General features: G+C 38.1%; 1 protein-coding gene across 1 annotated transcript in view; it reads right to left on the bottom strand.

Moving 5' to 3' along the window:
• LOC134536026 (pneumococcal serine-rich repeat protein) overlaps positions 1-19,771 on the bottom strand; it is a 608,959-nt gene that overhangs the window by 274,174 nt on the left and 315,014 nt on the right. Inside the window, exon 5 of the mRNA XM_063375537.1 lies at positions 2,517-2,626. Coding sequence (XP_063231607.1) covers positions 2,517-2,626 — 110 coding nt within the window. The remainder of the gene's footprint in view (positions 1-2,516; positions 2,627-19,771) is intronic.

Raw genomic sequence — 19,771 nt, 5'->3', positions numbered from 1 at the left:
AAGCACTAGATAATCTCGTACTCGAAACGATTTTTTAAAGTATTTAAACAGTAAAAAAATTACGGCTACCACCGCATCCAAAAGCTTGGCTTCTATTGGTTGCACGAAATAACGTAAACGGAAGAGCTTGGCATTGCCGAGCTAAAGCTTACGGATCCGTGGTTCCCTTGCACGCCATTGTGGGTATTCCGTTCCGTGAGATCCGTTTCCGTTTACGTGATCCGCTTCCGTTTCCTCGTCACTACAGTACGCACCTTAGGGTTGTGGTCACATCGGCATGATTAGATGGTAACCGTGTGAAGCCATTTATTTTACAGCTTTATGGCCTGCGCCTTGATGGCAGGACGCCCAAAACAGAGGCTGAAGTGTAGTGTTTGCACTGTAGAAACATTTTTAAATTTCAGTTTTTTTTTAAATGGAAGTGGCCATGTTTAAAGACGGAGATTATAATTAATAATTACTAACCATCATCATTACGGGGTCAAGCACCGTTACCACAGTGGTTTAGGCGTTACAATATGACGATGTAGAGGTAAAAAAAAAAAAAAAATAACTTCACCTACATCACATCATGCGGACTCCCGACAATTCGTAACTTCGTGGTTGTGGTGGCAATAGCTAAACGTCGATGCTGTATTCAGAAAAAGGCTGTGGGTGGGTGGGGTGGGGGGGGAAACAATCATGCATATTCTTAGTGGGTTAAGTGAATACGTGCCAAAAGCGCATTCGTTAGGTCTGCGCTACCACTCTGGACAGTTTCCAAATTCGTGTTCGCCCGTGAACTCTGGCGAGGCGTTGAGCTTCGTGCCAGGGGCGTAGCAAGGTCACGTGGTACCCATTGCGGAAATGTTTTGCCCCCCTCCCCTCCCCTCGGAAAAGAATTTATTTAAAAACAAAGTAAAATAAAAAACAATACACGTATAGTTGAGTGGCAAGTGTTTTTTTTTTTTTAAGTTTCATTTACCTACTTATCACTGTAAGAATATTAATATTTAAAACCTTTCCCCTCCCCCTCACATTTGTTCTCACCAGTTTGGAAAATGAGATAATCAGAAACAATTCCTTTCGCTTCTTTGTTCAATTTACAAGATGGCTAGACAGAGAACCGAGCCTGACTCATAGTGAACCTAAGATAAATCTTGATTAATTTTAGTTTGGAATAACTTTCTCTCACATTTATGTTACTGAAGCACGTAACATTAATAAGAATCTTAAAGCTAAAATCATATTGAGTACAGAATAAAAAAAAAGTATATACTTAGCTACAAATTCTAAAAAAAAAACAACTAAATCATACTATTCTCTTGTAAATAGTCAAACAATATTATCGCACAAGTTAAAAAATGTGTATACGTTAAAAAAAATGGATGGGAGTATTTTAGTACTCGTCAAAGATGTGTAACATATAATCTCGGTAACGAGCAAATTCATGTGTTCTCATGTTGGAAATACACTTACAATACGAAACTCGGACAAAAAAAAAAATTCTTTAAAATAGTGCCAAGAATTATAAACATAAGAAAATTGTGTTTTAAACAACATTTACGGACGCGAATCACATGCAGTTTCCACACCCGCCGCTAGAATTTTTTTGCCGAACCAGGTACGTCGACTTTTGAATCATTTCATTAGCAGACCGAAATTTTCAATTATGTAAAGAAACGGCTCTAATAAACGCGAAATAAACTTAAAAAGAAAAACTCAATTTCGGCTTCCGACCTGATAGCATTTTATTAATATACTGCACATCTCGTCAAAATTCATCAAACATTTTAATACTAAGAAGTTTCCCTTTGGCTTTGCGAACTCTGGTTCTCGCCATCCACCACAGATGGCAGCACCGTGGTTACACACTTTCCGTTCCATGCGACTCGCGTTCCATTCACGAAATCACTCCTGCCAGATGCCGTACACCGAGAGCTGAAATGTCACACATTAAAAAAATGTCGTGAACCCAATTTTGATACTACTTTTGTAAAATTTTTTAACGCCCCCTCCCCCTTCCCCCTTTCCAGTGACGACACCCAGTGACGACGCGCAACTGCCGTACTCCCTTTCCTTCGCCTCTGCCAGGGCCGGTGCAAGGTAAATTGGCGCCCTAGGCGAAAAACCTTAATGCCCCCCCCCCCCCCCCTTGGCCGGGACACCCACCAAAATATTTTCCTTGCCTCAAAATACATCACTTAAGCCTAAGATTTTGTCAACAATCAAATGTAAGCAGGCGTGTGTTTTTTTTTACTTTTTTACTTATTACAAATCATAATCAGGTCACCGTGGACTTTAAATAATTACTTATATCAATATAAACATTCCAAACTGTTACAAAAATCAATTTTCATCTAGTTTGAATAATCGTTAAACATATTGTATCAGCTGTTATGTGTCGTGCTGTGCCGCCCCCAGCTACTTGGCGCCCTGGGCGGTTGCCTAGTTCGCCTGTACGGACGCGCCGGCCCTGGCCTCTGCTTCGCGCCGGCGAGTTTCAAGGGTTGGCGGCAATGGAAAAGCCTGCTCACCTGACACTGCTGCGGGCCCTGGCGGTTGGGGGAGGAAGCTTTAGGCCGAGGTTTCTTCACCGCCAGTTTGCTCGAGTCCGCTGCCCCTTTGGCGTCCTCGCTGCTGCCAACTGCAACATAACACAAAAAAAAAAAAAAGTCACGCGGTACAATTGCTGCCAGCAAATACACACACTGCCAACTTCAGCAAACAAACGAACAAGCATTCCTAATCGCTTTAGTGAAAGCGGACACTGACTTTAGAGAGCACCTATTTCTGAGCATCTTACTTCCTGGAAGGACGTAGCTATACAGAATGTTCGCAAATTTCTTTTATACTTAATTTTTAACAAATATCACTTAACTCTTTGAAAAATAACAAAAATCTTGCGGTTTAAGATGAAGAAATACTGTCATTTTCAGAATACGCTATAGCCTGCTCTCTCTCTCTCTCTCTCTCTCTCTCTCTCTCTCTCTCGCTCTATATATATATATATATATATATATATATATATATATTCCGCAAATACTAGATTTAAGGGTCGCTATTGTAATATCACGGATGTAAAATTCGTGCAAGTGATGATAATAATAAAGACTTTCACGCTTTTTAAAATCCATGATAGTGCACTAAGTGAATAGCCGTTGATAGTATTTGTGGCAGAAAAACAAATGCAAGGGAGATACCGTGTTAAAATTTTATAAATAGAACTTTAAAACGTAGTAACGAAATAAATTAAATAAACATATCAACAGAACAGAACATTTAAGCGCGCATGTACCATTACAGGTCATTATATTATTATTACGTTTAACATGGTTAAACTTATAGAATTTTTGAGTGGCCAAACTTAAACAAAAGTAAAAATATATATCGTGCATATTTTTTAAATAATTAGCTGACAAAGTTCCATTTATAAAATTTTTGAGCAGTATGGCTAATAACAACCAAATGGAATAAACAACTGATATTAATGGTTGTGTTTAAAGGCAATGTTGGTGCTACTGCGTGTTATGGTTTTAAATTCATTCATAAAAATTTATTTAATTATATTTAGCCTTTTAAAATCATAAATTTCACATGAGTTCCAAGGCCAAGTACAATATTTTTTTTTCCCTGAAATAAATTAAACCATAACACATAGCAGTCAGTAAAATTGATTTTCAACCTAAAAAGTTCCATTTTTATATTACATTTCATTCTCCTTATCCAAACTGCAAAAAAAAAAAACACGTAAAAATTAAATTTTGTCAGCGAATTATGCAAAAAAGTATGCCATATGTGTGTGGTATATATATATATATTTATAGAATGTATGTGTGTGTGTGTGTGTGTGTGTGTATATATATATATATATATACTTTTGTGGGAGTTCAGCCACTCAAAATGTCAGCGAGTTTAACCGTGTGTAACGTAAATATAAAATAGTGACATGCACTGTTATAAAATACAGTAAATTTACGAACGTTTTAACGAAGACATTACCTTGAATAAACGAAGCGTTCTTTGCAATTCCAGAAATCTAAATATGTTTAAAAACTACACCGTATTCCAACTTCCTATTTCCGTGCTCCGCACTAAAAAGGTAAACAGCCAAGTTTTTTTAAAATTTTTGTGGTACACCGAAATTATTCTTCTGGTTTCGTGCACAATGCAAGTGAAAAAATTGGTTGTCTGTAAAGTCGGTTTACGGACGGTAGTTTAACGTGACAAAGTCATAACAAAACATTGATGAAATGATTGGATAGTTTTATGAATAAAATTGAATCATTTTTATTGAATTATCACTATTTTGTATGGATACAAAGAAGGAGTGAAATGAAAGCTACAATTTAATTGATAAATTTACTTTTATTTGCACATATTAATTCAAATATGTTTATTACTTTAACGAACATATTATTTTAATTATAACTTTTATTCTTGTTTGATATTTAACTTCTTCCAATCTGTGTTATTCTGTTAAGGATAGGAAGATGATAGGAAAAGAAGGAAACGAATGAGAGTGTTTCAAGTTTAATGTGCCTCGAAAAAGTCAAATCGATGGTTGTTCCAATCGAGTGGAAGCGTACAATGAGCGTAACGGGACAAAGCGTAAAGGGACAATGTGCGTAACGGGACAATGTGGGTAACGGGACAATGAGTCATCCTTTTTCGTGCGTGCAGCCGGCGTTCATCGATTTATTAAACGTTGTCACGTAAAAAAATAATTTTTGCCCGTTAATTTACGAAGATAACCTTACGTTAACGAAGATACCACGATAAGTTTTAAAACCAGCGTTGTTCGTAGAATTAAGGTGAATATTTTCAACCGCGCGGAAACCGGACATACCAACCACCATCAGGACAGATTTCAGACGATGCGAAGACACACACCAAGCCTTACCCGAGGACTCGAACCCGTAACCACGAAAGCTTAAGAGGAACACCGCGACACTCGTCCGGAAACATTAAAAGAGGGTGGGGGGGGGGGTGAGAAGAGGTGGGGAGGGAGGGGGTTGCGGAAAGGCCACTAAAACAAAACGAGGACTAAACTTTGAAGGAACTTGCGAGCCGTCTTTCCGGCGTCGTTAAGTCCCTCGGAACTCGTTTTGGAGGGTGCTAGGGGGAGGGTTTGGGGGGGGGGGGGGAAGTGACACGACGGGCACGACCCACAGTTTCGGGCTTAATTTCAAAACGAGATTACGTAGTTCCGCGCCCATGGCAGCAGGCCCGCCAGCCAACGGGTAGCGGTGTGGCGGGGGACGTCGCATCTGGGACGGAAACCGCGACAACTGCTTCGCCCCTCGCGCGCGAAGCCCTCCCCCACCCCCCCTTCCACACTGTGGGTTCGGCCGACAGTTCCCAGCGAACACGACGAGAACCGCCAAAAAAAAAATAAAAAAATAAAAAAAAAACGGGACGACGGTAGGGATGTGTCTCGCTTGAAGACGAAATAATAATATGTTAAAACAAAACAAAACAACAACCTATAAGCTCGGTTTTCTTACGCCAGTCGTCTTGTCATTAAAAATAATAATTAAGGTATTTATATTTGCCCGTAAGTTTATACCGATAACTGTTTTTTTTGCGTCACAATCTTCCTCGGCGTGATATTTACTTAACTTTTTTTTTTTTTTTTTGGATGTGTGAAATTTCACGTAAGTGATCATTAATTATTTTTACAGTTTCGGTATAGTATTTAGTAAATAGGGACTCAAGAAATTTCGAGACAAAACATATGATATACAATAAGAGAGCTATCGTGATAGATTGAACGTGCAAATTCTCAAATGGCTGTAATGGCAAGGAAATTAAATAATTGACTTGGCTTATAAAACCAGGAAAAAATTCTCCTTCTCTTCGCCTGTCCCACACGGGAAAAACAATCGATAATTTTTTGTATCGACTAGTTTTCTTTCGATGCAGTTATTTGTGTACTAGATACACTTTAAATCGAACCATTTTAATCCATAAGAGTCCTTCTTGGCAGGTGTTGTAAAAATTAAACTGGTTATTATTATATAAATTAATTAAAAAATATTCTCAGTAAAATTATTCTGAACGTCAAATACACTAAACAAGTTATCAGGGAAACGATTAAATAACATATTGTTTCCGAGTAATTGTACAGAGGAAAAGTAGGAAGTTAAGATTTCCAGATAATCAGATAATCAGTTTCGTGATTTTGTACCGTGTTTGATTTTTTTTTTGGTTCGTAACTCAAACATGTAATAAACTTATTGACTGGGAAATCTCTTTGCTTTGTTTTTGATTGTTCTGACGTGAATAATTAATTCTAAGTACGTATGGACAAGTATAGATACCTCAAGGTAAAGATATTGGTTATTATATATTATTTTATAAATGCGTTCGAAACAGCTCGCGAGTTCAGACAGCATCGAAAACTTTTTTCATTCGATGTCATCGTGTGTGTCCCTTTCAGATGTTACACAGTAATGCAATGATCAACAAAAAAAATACCCGGAGGGAAAAAAAAGTAGCTTCGGTCTGATGAAACGACCCATGCCGTATGTAAGGTATATAAAAAAAAACATGCTCGCTGTCTCTTTTACCCCTTGTTGCAATGTACCAATCGCTCCGGGCATCAGTCCCATCCCGAAGACTGGCACGTGGGCATGCTAGATCGCTTCGGACGTGTCCGTCACGTACGCGCGAACCACCCCCCCTCCTCCTCTCCACAAACCTCACTCGTGCTCCCTTTGTGGCCCGCACAGCCGCATGACTACCCCCCCTCCTCCTCCTCCTACTCCACCACCCACGCAACAGGGGAGATGTGCACGCGCCGCCCGTTTATCTGGTTAACCCTCCATCCACCCCCACACAGCCCCTCCGCCAATCATCGCGGAACACTCGCGCCGCGGCGCGCGCGACAGGCGAATTAATGTCCAGTTACGAACCCCGGGCGCGGGGAACGATGTTCCCTCCTGCCTACCCCCCCCCCCCCCAGCCTGTCCGTCACGGTGACGGATCCCACACGCACACGGAGCCACTAACCCCCCCTCTCTCACGGTCGAGTGACGTCTGGGATAGCCACGGCCTCAGCCCGGGATTCGAACCCGACGAGAGAGCAACCAAGGACCTGAGGGAAAGAGTTATCTCGTCGGAACTCCTCGTGTTATTTAATGTACAACTTTTCAAACCTCATCTTTTTTGACGTGACAACGTCTTAATAAATCGATGAACGCAGGCTGCACGCACCAAAAATGATGACTCATTGTCCCGTTACGCTCATTGCACGCTTGCGCCGCATCTATCTCTCTTCCACTCGATTGGAACAACCATCGATTTGACTTTTTCGAGGCCCATTAAACTTTGAAACACTCCCATTCGTTTCCTACTTTTCCTATCATCGTCCTATCCTTAACAGAATAACACAGATTGAAAGAAGTTAAATAGCTAACATGTATAAAAGTTATAGTTTAAATAATCTGTTCGTTGAAGCAATAAACATGTTTGAATTAATGAGTGCAAATAAAAGTAAATTTATCAATTAAATTGTAGATTTCATTTCACTCCTTCTTTGTATCCATAAAAAATAGTGATAATTCAATAAAAATGATTCAATTTTATTCATAAAAGTACGCAATCATTTCATCAATGTTTTGTTATGACGTCACGTTAAACTATCGTCCGTAAACCGACTTTACAGACAACCAATTTTTTTTTAAATTGTACGCACAAGAAGTTATATTTACTTGGCATAATTAAAAAAAACTAACTTTAATTTTGCATGCAAATAATTTAGTAGAAATAAATTAATACAAGGACTAAAGTGATATTCAAAAATATAGTCAGTAAAAGTATAAATTCAATCAAATTAAAATTTTAAAATAAATACTCAGTATGCAATATCAATATAAATACGTGTTTTTTTTTAATTTAGTAAAATATTGGAGATAAATTTTAAATTTAATAATAATGTCATAATTAATATATTGCAAATAAATTATACCTACGGGAACATAACCTCAATTACATAAATATATTTCAAAATACACTTGACAAAGTTTATAAACACAATTTCTATCATTAATCTTCACAAAGAGTTGTGTTTAAAGATTTGGACCAGTATTGAATATCAATCACTAAAGTGTAAGATTTTAAAGCACGTACAAAACTTTTATTTGTATGTATCCTTTATTTTTGTATGTAGCCCTTTTCGTTGATTGGTGTGCGCGCCACACAAAAAAAAAACTAACTCAAATATTTTTTTTTTTTTCATAACGCGCCTAAAGATGTATAACTTCACAAATAAATCTAAAGACTGTAAACTTTTTACTGTCGCCAATACAGTGAATGTTGCCTTTGCGTATTGCATATTTGTAAGGTTGTCCGGTTGGTTATATTGCAAATTTTGACTTGAAATTTTTGGACCTCAAGGTGAATCCAAGCATTAAAAAAAAAATCTCTTAACTCAACACAAGGTGCCTGATTATTTTCTTAACCTATTTTATTCTGTTTTTCTTAAGAGTATTGAGTCCTGATACACGAACCACGGTAATTTCGAGCACCCCCCTCCTCCATTTCCCCCCTCTCTCTCCAAGGCCTTGCCCACCTTCGCATTGAAGACCCCCACTCCATCGGCATCTTCGGAGGTACACTCGAGTTACTGTTTGTTCTTAGCACTATCCAAATACTGTAGGTTTTTTTTATCGTACCGAACAGTTTAAATATTTCCAATGAACTCGCCAAAGATGAGAAACATCTAACCTCGGTAACGAGCCAATTCGCATGTTCTCACTTTACAAATAAACTTATACGAAACTCAGGTAACGAAATTTTAACGTGAACTTTTTAAAAAAATAATGCCGAGAGTGTTAAATACAGGCGCAAGTTGTGTTTTCAACTACGTTTTGGGACGCGAATCACACGCAGTTTTCGCACTCGCCGCTAGAATTCGCTGCCGGAGGAGCAGTTACGTCGACTATCGAATCATTTTGTTAGCAGAACGAAATTTTAAACTATATAATGAAACGGTTCCGATAAAAAAAAATTTAAAAAAAATACTAAACCCCGGTTTTGTACCTGATTTTCGACAAGGAATTTTATTAAAATACTGCACATCTTGTTAAAATGAACTAAACAGTTAATAATATAAAGTTTGCCTTTGGCTTTGTGAGCTTTGGTTCGCGCCATCCGCCACAGATGGCAGCACCGTGGTTGTTACACATTTACGTTCCATACGACTTCCGTTCCATTCCCGAAATACGTATACCGTAGAGCTAAAATAAATCAGTAAACGAGCGGGATGGTAATTTTTTAGTTTATATGATGTCAATCAACCATTAGTTATCGGCTGATAATGTTAGTAAAGGTAAAATAGAAGATAAAACAAATATTTACGGTGTTCGTTCTCCGCGGCACCATCAGCTGAAAAACAAGGAAACTCGAGGAATCCCAGACAAGCGAGGCAATCCCCTTTGAAGCGCATCGCAGCAAGGAGCTTAATAAAAAACGTCTTTTGGAGGCGCATAAACGAACAGCAAACTCTCCTGAAATTTATAATTGCGTCTCGCAAGTGCACGATCTTTTCCTTCTTTTCGTTCCGACATCCCGTTGTACCTAAAGTTCCATGCACGCCATTTCCCCAGCATGATTACATTTCGCACGGGCAAACAAAATATGTTTTTTTTTTCAAACTAGGGGGTAAGCCAAACAATTCCTAAACACCTCTAACACCATCCAAATATTAGGCATCTGAAAGATTTTTTTTATTCGAGGGACTGGAATCAAATAAAAATATTTAAAGGAAGGAAAATCCAGAAATTCAAACACAACAACCTGCGTAGTTAAAAAGACTACATTATTCATCGCTACATGAGCTAGCAAAGATATGTTTGTATTTGTTACTAGCTACATCTGGTACCTAATGTTTGTTTAGCACTTCAGGGAACATTTTTAATTCGATAATACATTTTTATATCTTAAAAATGCAATGTTTTATTTATTTTGAAAAGAAAAATAATAGTTTGAATAATTAATTGAAATTTACATTTCTGTGTTTGTACTCATATATTATCTCATTCCTGACTCTTGAGAAAACGTTTTGGACCTCAGGAATCTCTTTGACGAATCGAATTCCAGATTCAGATTTAAGAAAAAGTGGTTTAGACCCAGTACTAATTAAAACCTTTATTCGCCTCTCATAATCTTCTTGTAATTGTAAAAACGTTATGCATATCTATTGGTTGAAAACAGGTAAAAAAATACACAAGAACATATCATTAACAAACATTAAATAATGAAACCATAATAGTTGTTATTTGGGGAAAAAGTTTTTTTTTTTACACAAATTTTGTCCACAAATTGTAAATAATATTTTCTTTATTTCACTGGGCTTGTAAACGCTAACACTTTTACGCAATTAAGTTAAAAAATAGGCTGCTTCCAAAATTAAGTTAATCTTAGCTTAAAATAAAAAACACCATGCACATCCATGCCTCAGCAGGGATTCGAATTCACGACCATTCACTCCGAAACTCTAGGACAAAATGCGCATCTGCATCTGCAAATGGTTCCTAACAATATTTACTGTAGTTTTTTATAACATTTTCATGAAAATCCCAAGCGAGGGAGAATTAAAAGCGGGAAGTGTTAGAGCCGATATTTAAGATGTGTGACAAGTAGCTACTCTAAGAACGCGCATATTTGCAGACTACTTTTAGCAACTATGCTGTGGAACCATTTTCCTAGGGCTTTCAGGCGTGGTTATGTGTGGAAACAACAATTGTCTTTTCAGATTTTTTATATAATTTACGTTGGGGAAACACTTTCACTAATTTATATCCTACATTTTCAATACTTGCTGTACAACGCTGAAGAAACGTCTATCTGAGATGATTAAAAAAAATGCATCTATATTTATTAACGTGAAAAACAGATTAAAAAATTATGGCAATATCGTTATACAAACATTAAACTAAATAAGAAAATTATGAACTAAGTGAAATACAAGTGGCGATTTATTAAACCAAAGATAACACTTCAAAGAGAGAATATTTTTTTCATAATGAGAAGAAAAAAAAACAAGCAAGGTAAAACAAGTATAATAATTTGAAAAAAAAAAGAATTAATGAAAACAACAAGAAATCGCTATGATTAAATAAAAGATATTTCTTTCGAAACGAAAAATGTTCAATGGTTGGCACTGTTGACTAAATTTAACGCGTATTGTAAAAAAAAAGTGTTTATCAAAATTTAATGAGAAGTTCTAATTAATATATATCCGAAAATATGCGCTGATTACGTACAGTTCACGAAGCACACAAAGCACACACGGCGGCTTGAATTAATTTCCATTTGTCGCAGGCGAGTGGAAGTGCAAAACCGCGCACTTGCGCGCTTGAACGCAGCCGCGAACGCCGGCACAAAAACAAAAATCTCTCGAGTGAACAAATTATAATACAACCTCATTAAACGTCTGGAATACAAACACGAAACGCAAAACAAATCGCTGAATAAACCGCAATTAATTTGCAAAAACAACTGTAATCTAGTCGGAAACATATTTGTTTTTGCGTCGGGGGCAGCCTAGAAGAGGACAAGAGAGGGGGAGAAAAAGGAGAAAAAAAAAGGTGGGGGTAGGGGGTAGGGGAGAGGCCCCTGCAAATGGCGAGCTATATGAACAACAAGAACATGCCATTAAAAAAAGGGCCACCAACATAGCCGCAGAACAGTAAAAAAAAATGTATAATGCATGCATTTCACTTGTGCAGCGCGCGCGTCCAAATTTCTACGACAGATAAAAAAGACCGCAAAAATTTGCATAGTACGCTTTCTCTCCCCCTTCCCCATCAACCTTTCGCTATTTCAGGAAATCTAATAACGAACCACACGAGGATTTTTACAATCCATTAAAACAGATGGTTCGACGTTCTGCAAAGGAATATATATATATATATATATATATATATATATATATATATATATATATATACATACATACACATACATACACACACACAGACACACACATACACCTACACAGACCGAATGAACAACAGGCAGCCTTCAAAGGCGAGTGGTTCGAAAGGACATAAGCGTATCATCTGGCTGAAAGAAAATAAGAAAATCTGCTGTTTGTTGAAACATAATTAGTTTAGCTGAACTGACGGAAATAACGAAATTAAAACACTTTTACGAACGTTGGGCAGTAATGGATTTATATATTATGCACAGCACACGTTCATGCATCTGTTAAAAAATAAATAATATAGAAATGATATTAGAATAATTTTGAAGAAAAAAAATCATTAATAAAATTGTATTTGTATAGCCATATAAATGATATATATACATATATATAATAATCAGTTCTTGCAACAGATATAGGGTAGTAGAGAAAGTATATTTCACAGTTCACAATTATTTTTTTAACTAAGTATATGTTGAACGGATCTTAAAGAAAAAAAAATGTTTTAATTGGTATAAATGTTTATAAATCTGATGAATTTCAGAAAAAGGTTTAATGTTATCGCATTGGTGTGAATAAAATGTTTTTACCATTAGGATTATAATTCTGGAGCACACTGACGATTAGCTGAAATGTCAAAATTTTCGTTAAGATTCTATTTCCAAGAAATAAAATTTCAGGCAGTGGTTGAGTTGCCATATCACTTTACCTATGCCAATTCGATATCACCCCCCCCCCCCCCCCCCCACAACCTCTCAGAATTATTTCGAAAGTGAAAAACGTGGTTGACGTTACCGTAAGGTCTTGGGGTACTCCTGATTATTTAAACCATGCATTACGACAATGCTCCGTTCTCATACCAACAAAAATCGCATTTAATGACATCGATGTCGACAAGACGCAGAGGATTCATTAGTTAACTCGGGCATTCTTCGGGAATTTTGAGGGAATCTCCCGTACGCTTAAGTAGATTGCAGGTTTTCGCGACTACTGGCTTTCGTGCTTGAGCCGCGTAGAATTGGGAGACTGTATCGACGTTTCGCTCCGCTCATCATCATGCATCTTCAGGGTCGAGAAGTCAACTGGGAGCTAGCAGGTGGTCAGCTTCTATACACAGAGTGATTCTGAATTAGACCTACACACTTCAGCCTCAGGTTAATCACGACACAATAAGCTGAAAAAATAATGCTTCTTATGGTTCAAATTGATTCCCAAGGCAACTGTTATATGTCTTTTAAGCGGGGCAGAACAACATTTTTATTGTAAATAATAAAGAAAGTATTTAAGAGGATAGAACAATGTTCGTCTGAATTATGTTTAATTGAATGATGTTCTACAACCTCTGCAAATATGCCGTTGTAACAAAATTATTTCCACTGGAATAATTAGGGATATAAACACGCGACAAAAATATGTTGAAAAACAAAGGTGTTACACTCCAATTAATACAACGAAATAATTTTTCTACAGCAACAAAATGCGCAGGTTGTTTGAGAATTTCGTTAAATTACACATAATTCAGACGCTCAGTGTTTCAACTTAAATACTTTCTATATTATTTAGACTAAAAAAATGTTGTTAAGCTCCAATTTCAAAGACGTATACCCGCATTGGAAAGCACTTCGACTATAAGTCTTACTTCTTTAAAGCTTATTTTGACGTGATGGAGCTACAGCCGAAGATTTTCAGTCGAATCCAGACTCATTCTGAATACAGCCAAGGAGAATATTCTTCAGACGGCCAATCACAAGAATCACCACTTCCTATTGGTTCAAGGTGTCAGCCAATAAAGGGAGGGCTTTGCTGCCATTAGCTTCGGTATCGGATTTATCGTATGTTTGCCTGTAAACATCTACATAATATTAGACGGCGTGGCCTTAGAACATACAAAGAAACTACGAGTTAAAACTCACGTGTCTGTTTTATACTCTTGAGAGGGATGCAGGCATATTAAACTTTCTGTAACCCATTTAATATTATTTCTTTTTTCACTTCTGCCAGTGTTTATTTCAGGTGATATCATTCACCGTCCGATGTTGTAAAATTTTACGTTCCGAAATTGTTGGGCTGGTTAGAAATTTTCTTTACATTTATGTATGGTGCTAAACCATCTACGAAAACATTTTTTTTTTGCAAACTCTTTTAAGTACCTCGTTTTCGAAAATAAAATGGTAAAGATTTCTTAGATACTCTTTTAGAAGCAACAGTTGGAGAATTAAAAAAAAATAACACCACCTGCAAACTGGGAACTAACGTAAGAATTCATCGCCTGCTATCTGCCCTAGCATGCCAGAAGAGGTAGTTCCCAAGATCAATGTGTTTTTGTTAAAAGTGCCTGAAACCTTGTACGAAGTCAAATCTGTTTGTTTCTCGGTTTCGTACGTTATAATTATATAAAGCGTGGCAGTAACTTTTTTTTAAAACGTTTCTCATGAGATACGACGCCAGTTCCACCACGATAGGGCGCATGCGTACTATTATCAAGGCTCGAGGTGGATTTAGGCTGTGTTCTCGCACTCCCGCTCTCCACTTAAGTGCGTTAACAGCTGCACAATCGTACTGGTACTCTGTGTAACCGATTGTAAACAACAATTTTTACACTGGAAACTGAGAAGTATGTAGCAGTAGCAAATAGTATATTAATTAGTTGTCAAATAAATTAATAAATGGAGGGATCACTTGGCGTGATGATAGGAATGGCAAGAGTTGTATGGGGAGAGAAGAAGAGTGCGACGTATTTTGAATTCGGAAAATCTTACGAATAAATGCAAATGGGAGGATGGCCGGTAAAACGACTGACTAGGAAAATATATACAACTTGCAACAGTTGCCAAAACATCGCTCCTTAGCCATTTAGGTTTCGTGAAAAGAGAAAGAAAGAACATATAAAAGCGAGCATGGAAGAAACACGCATCGTCAAACACTAGCTATACACACTTCGCACACTCGCACTCGCTGAAAATTTGGAACCGCACTCTTTGACGTCACTATCGAGTACGAGTGCGAGTACGAGTGCGAGTGCACGAGAGAATGCACTTTCTGCTATTTGGAACACGGCCTTAGTCGACTCGCGTGCTAAAGGATTCTGGAAAGTAGATCTTCAGCAGTACATCCAGAAAACTTCGGTAGGAAAAAAAAAACCTGCCAGCCGACTACAGTCAAGCTCGAGAACCCTACGTAACGGAATTCAGTAATATATATAAATTATATATATATATATATTTATATTTATATATTCGAAAACTACGCAGTTCTACTGGTGATCAAACTCGGGTACTGGATTTCGGGACCAAACAGGCCGGACAGAAATTGGACATGACAACAAATTTAATGTCTTTTTTTTTTTTCCCCCGGAGCGAATAAACATCACCCGCGTCAGAACTGTCCAATGCTGGCATGCGCAATGCGAACGCGCTATCCCTCGTGGACTAACACATTCGCCAAAACACACACACACACACACACGAGAGAGGAAACGAGAGAGAGAGAACTGACGGACAGCAGAAGAGAACGATGACAAGGGGGGGACGAGGGATGGAGAAAATTGGGGGAAAAATGTAGAAACCTCGTGTGCGGATGGAATGCCTGTATATTTGAAGTGCCATCACTAATTTAGGCAGCGGCCACGCACGCACACGCACGCACACACACACCACGTGCAGCGTCGCTGCTGTGCGTCGGTTATTATGGTGATTCTATTATTTATTTCAGCTCATCCTCCCCTATCCTCTTTCTGCCCCGAAGGGAGGAAGGGAGGGAGGAAGGGGGGCCACAGGGGAGGAGGCCGGTCATGCATACACATGAAACATGTATATTTGATTGCAGGGACGTGTGTACTGTAGGCGCGTGGCGTGCTGCGAACCACTCCTCGGAGCTGTACGGGCAAAGAGTGCGTTAAGCGCACCCTGATTGCTGAACTGTTAAAAAAAAAAAAAAAGGTTACAACTGTTTCAACGTGATTTCCGTCGACATTTCACTGACGTTTCCACTGTCGACCATTAATAGGGTGATACAGCATCTTAGCACATTCATTCCGGCCATCTAAGTCGCTGGTTGGCTAGGCAGTGCTCTGTGAACCTCAGTCCTATGCCTGATTGGCTAAGCCAATGGTGCCAACCCTGCAGCACGCAGCCTTTTTTTTTTTAGCCCGGCTAGTTTTGGTCAGCGGCCCGACACATTTGTAATAGTGTATGACTGTATTCTTTTTTATTGGACTTCTTTCATATATGTTGCCATAAATACCGTAAAAAAAAGACTAGCGCAAGAGATACTATATTAACTGCAGTCCTCCATAAATAGCCCGCAATAAAGTTAATCACGAAGTATTAATCATGCAAATAAAGTTCGTTAAAGCTAACCATCATTTTACTGGCGGAAAACCTCGTTTATATAAGCCGTCATCCAAACTTATTATAGTTCTAATAATTTTCAAAATGCCATTTATAATGTCGAAAATTCGTTTTAATGTTAACTACTATCGGCTTCAACCAATTAACTTTAGTCGTTACATAAAAATTGTTTAAAACATTTTAAAAGTAATTATTTATTCCATAAATGTGAACACGTAATAAAATCACTCTAATATGAGAGTAAATATTAATTTATTTGGCGTGTTTCACATCACTCTATGTACAACACTGTGCAGCAATATAACGTTTTTTATTTTCTGTTAACTATCAAAGCAAAACACTACCAACTGTAATATTCAACATGAAATGTCATAATATGCGTCTTTTTTTATTAAAACCAGTATTCAGAGACGTGCATAATTCGTGTTATTATTTGGAGAGAGAGGCTAAAATGCATTCCATTAAAACAACTGAACCATGGATGGTTTTCGACGCTCGCAAAAGGGTCAAAGAAACCGACGATGACACTTGGAAGATTTAAAATCAGTCAAATCACGTGCAATCTGGCCGGACGGCAAAACGCTGCAGCAGCAGCCAACGGACGAGCGACGCCGACATACATTGCCAGTTGCACCACTGGATTTTCAGGCATGATCTCGAGTCATGAGCTGGTCTGATCGTCGCTCGACCACATTCCTCTGTTGCGCCGTCGTGTTGGGAGCGCTGGGCGGAGATGATTGGGTACTTGGGTGTGTCGGGACTCCCCGGTTGGTTCACAGCAGTGATCACGGCTCAGCTCTGCATGAGCAGACGTAACCGGCACATTCACGGACTCTATGCAGGTTAATTTAATCACATGTAGTAAATATTAGAGTATTATTTACAAATTTCAGATCATTATAAAACATTTTAAAATTTGTTTTACTTAATCTAGTATTACAACCTCTTCTAACGCGTAATACCCATGTATTTCAATGTTTGAAATGATTTTTATTTAATTTAAATGTTTTATCATTTTATTTCCTCATGATTACTTTCAATATTAAATAAATAAAAACATTGTTTATTCAAATCTATTAATATTTCCGAACAGATTAGTTTTGTATTAACTTTTAAATACCAGAATGTGTTTTAAGTCGTTATTAAAATTTAAAAAAAAAACATGAGGCAGCGAAACAAATTGAAAAACATCCACATATTGTATTAGCAAAGTACAGACCAGTTTTCCCTACCTATCGTAGGCGACGTTCAACAGATATGTAGGTCTTAACTCTCTCTTAAATAGGCTCTCCAATAGTTGCCAAGAAGATTGGCAACGAATTCCGAAAATTTGGTAAATAGAAGTCGACTGCAAATTGTGGAAATTCAGCGACTGCTTCAATCGGTCGAAACGAGGACTTCTTCTCGCAGGTAACAGCAACGACGAAACATCGGTGGATTATCTTGATATAGTAATCTCTTCTATGTGGCTGTAGTCTATACCACACACTTCTAAATGTGTTTGTCCAAGTATGAATTTCTTTGACTATTCACACATCAGTGTGAATAGTCTCTTCTTAATTCCAAACGTTCTAGTAGATATCGCTACGAATAAATCAAAGTTTAGGCCTTTTCTTATTACTTAGCCTACTTGTATACCTTGTTACGACAAAATTAATGTCATGTCCTCATTTGACGAGGATTAAAATAAGTTTTAACTTCTTGTGGAATTTCGCCGATTTCAACCACTCATAAGTCTTAAAATATAGAAATCAATCCTATTGGTTCGAAATAATGTTTCCAAACTCTGGAATTCGTCGATACACTACTCGTCTTCGTGGAGGTTCAAACAAGACTAAATGTTTACAAACTAAGGCTCTAGGATAGTTTGACCTTCGTCTTGGTATGTATTGGCCAATCAACACAGCTTTTATAATTTTACCATATAATCACAAATTATTTCATTACAAAATTACAGATCAAAGTTCACTTTCACACTGTATCAAACTTATACCCGAATAGAATCTTGTCATTTATAAGGAGTATTCTGCTGAGACGACGGGACGAACGCTACGAGCTATAGTAATCATGGAGTTAAATGTAAGGAGAAGGCATGATGTACTTATTACTCGAAATCACAATACATTGCGAAAATGAGCTTGATAACGTTAGTTGATGTAAGTATTAAATAGTACCTCCGTCTTTAAAACACAGTGACTTTGATAAGAAAAAAATTGAATCTGTTCCCACAATGAAACACTACACTTCAGACAATTTTTTTTTTCACTGTCTAACAAATATAACGCAACAATTATCTGAAAGAAAGAAGAAGAAAAAAAACTGGCTTCGCACGCGATGTTATCATGATTGTTCCAACAGCTGTCGGACGGGAAAGAGCGCCTGGCGCAGTTCTGTAACCCGCGCAGCTGGGCTGTACGGCGGGTAGCCGACGCCCCTGGCTCGCAGGCGCACCGAGACAGTACGAATGCTCGCCGGGTGGGAATATGAGGCTGGCGCACGCAGGCAGAACCCCGCCGACGGAAAACCAATAACATGAGGGCCTCCGCCCGCTTCTGGAGAGGAATATAACAAGCGAGTTTCCGAGCGCGCGAGCAGCAGGCCCACGGGCAAACAGTTTATTCCAGGACTTTGAAAAAGGAGAGTGGGGGGTGGAGCGAGAGAGAGAGAGAGAGAGAGAGAGAGAGAGAGAGAGGGGAAAGGATTAAAGGAAGGGGATTGGAAGCACCAGTAGGAGGGTACAGCGCGGCTCAAACTCCTAACTCAATTTTCTTTCTTCCCTTTCCTGTCAGCGGAGTCAACGGCTTTTTTTTTCTCTCTTCCGGCCGATAAGTACACTCGCGTCAACGAAGAGTACAGTCGTACGTGCAAAAAAAAAAACTTAATCCCATATCCTGTCGGAATGGCCACGGAAAGGAAATACGAGGTGCAAAGATACTCCCATTTTTTTTTTCAGTTGCCAATTTAAGAACCGCTAGACTAAAGGGGAGGGGGAATCTCACAAGTTCTGTAACATTAAACACCATCTCACTGATGGCACATAAAAGTGAGTTATATATATTTTTTCTTCAAGAATTTGGAAGTCGTTTGCAAGTCTAGTGAAATTCTCATATATTTCAGTACAAGGAGGGAAAAAAGGGGGGGGGGGGGGGAATCCTTACCAAAGAACGTAAGGATTTTTACAAAATATTTTGTGGCAGTAGTGAACATTGCTAAGAGTACATTTAAAAGTAGCTAGCTAGATTTAAAAAGATCGCAAAGATATAGAAGAATGATAACTAACGAATCGCAGCAAAAACGAACCAAATTTTAACATATTTGCTATAATATCGACGTATTTAGCAGGTACCTAAATTCCACGATAACTATAGAACGAAATTCTATGCTTGGATTAACACTGTTTGGACGTGTCAATAACGTGTGTTAATTTCATTGTATAGTGTTAGAGGCGCGTCAATTTTTGAACTACCCGCGCTTGCTTGTCAGCAGTGCCAAGTTTTCAAGTTGGCTGCCT

This window comes from Bacillus rossius, chromosome 10 (genome assembly GCF_032445375.1).
Source record: "Bacillus rossius redtenbacheri isolate Brsri chromosome 10, Brsri_v3, whole genome shotgun sequence".
Taxonomy (NCBI): Eukaryota; Metazoa; Arthropoda; class Insecta; order Phasmatodea; family Bacillidae; genus Bacillus; species Bacillus rossius.
This window is presented reverse-complemented; position numbering and strand designations above follow the sequence as displayed.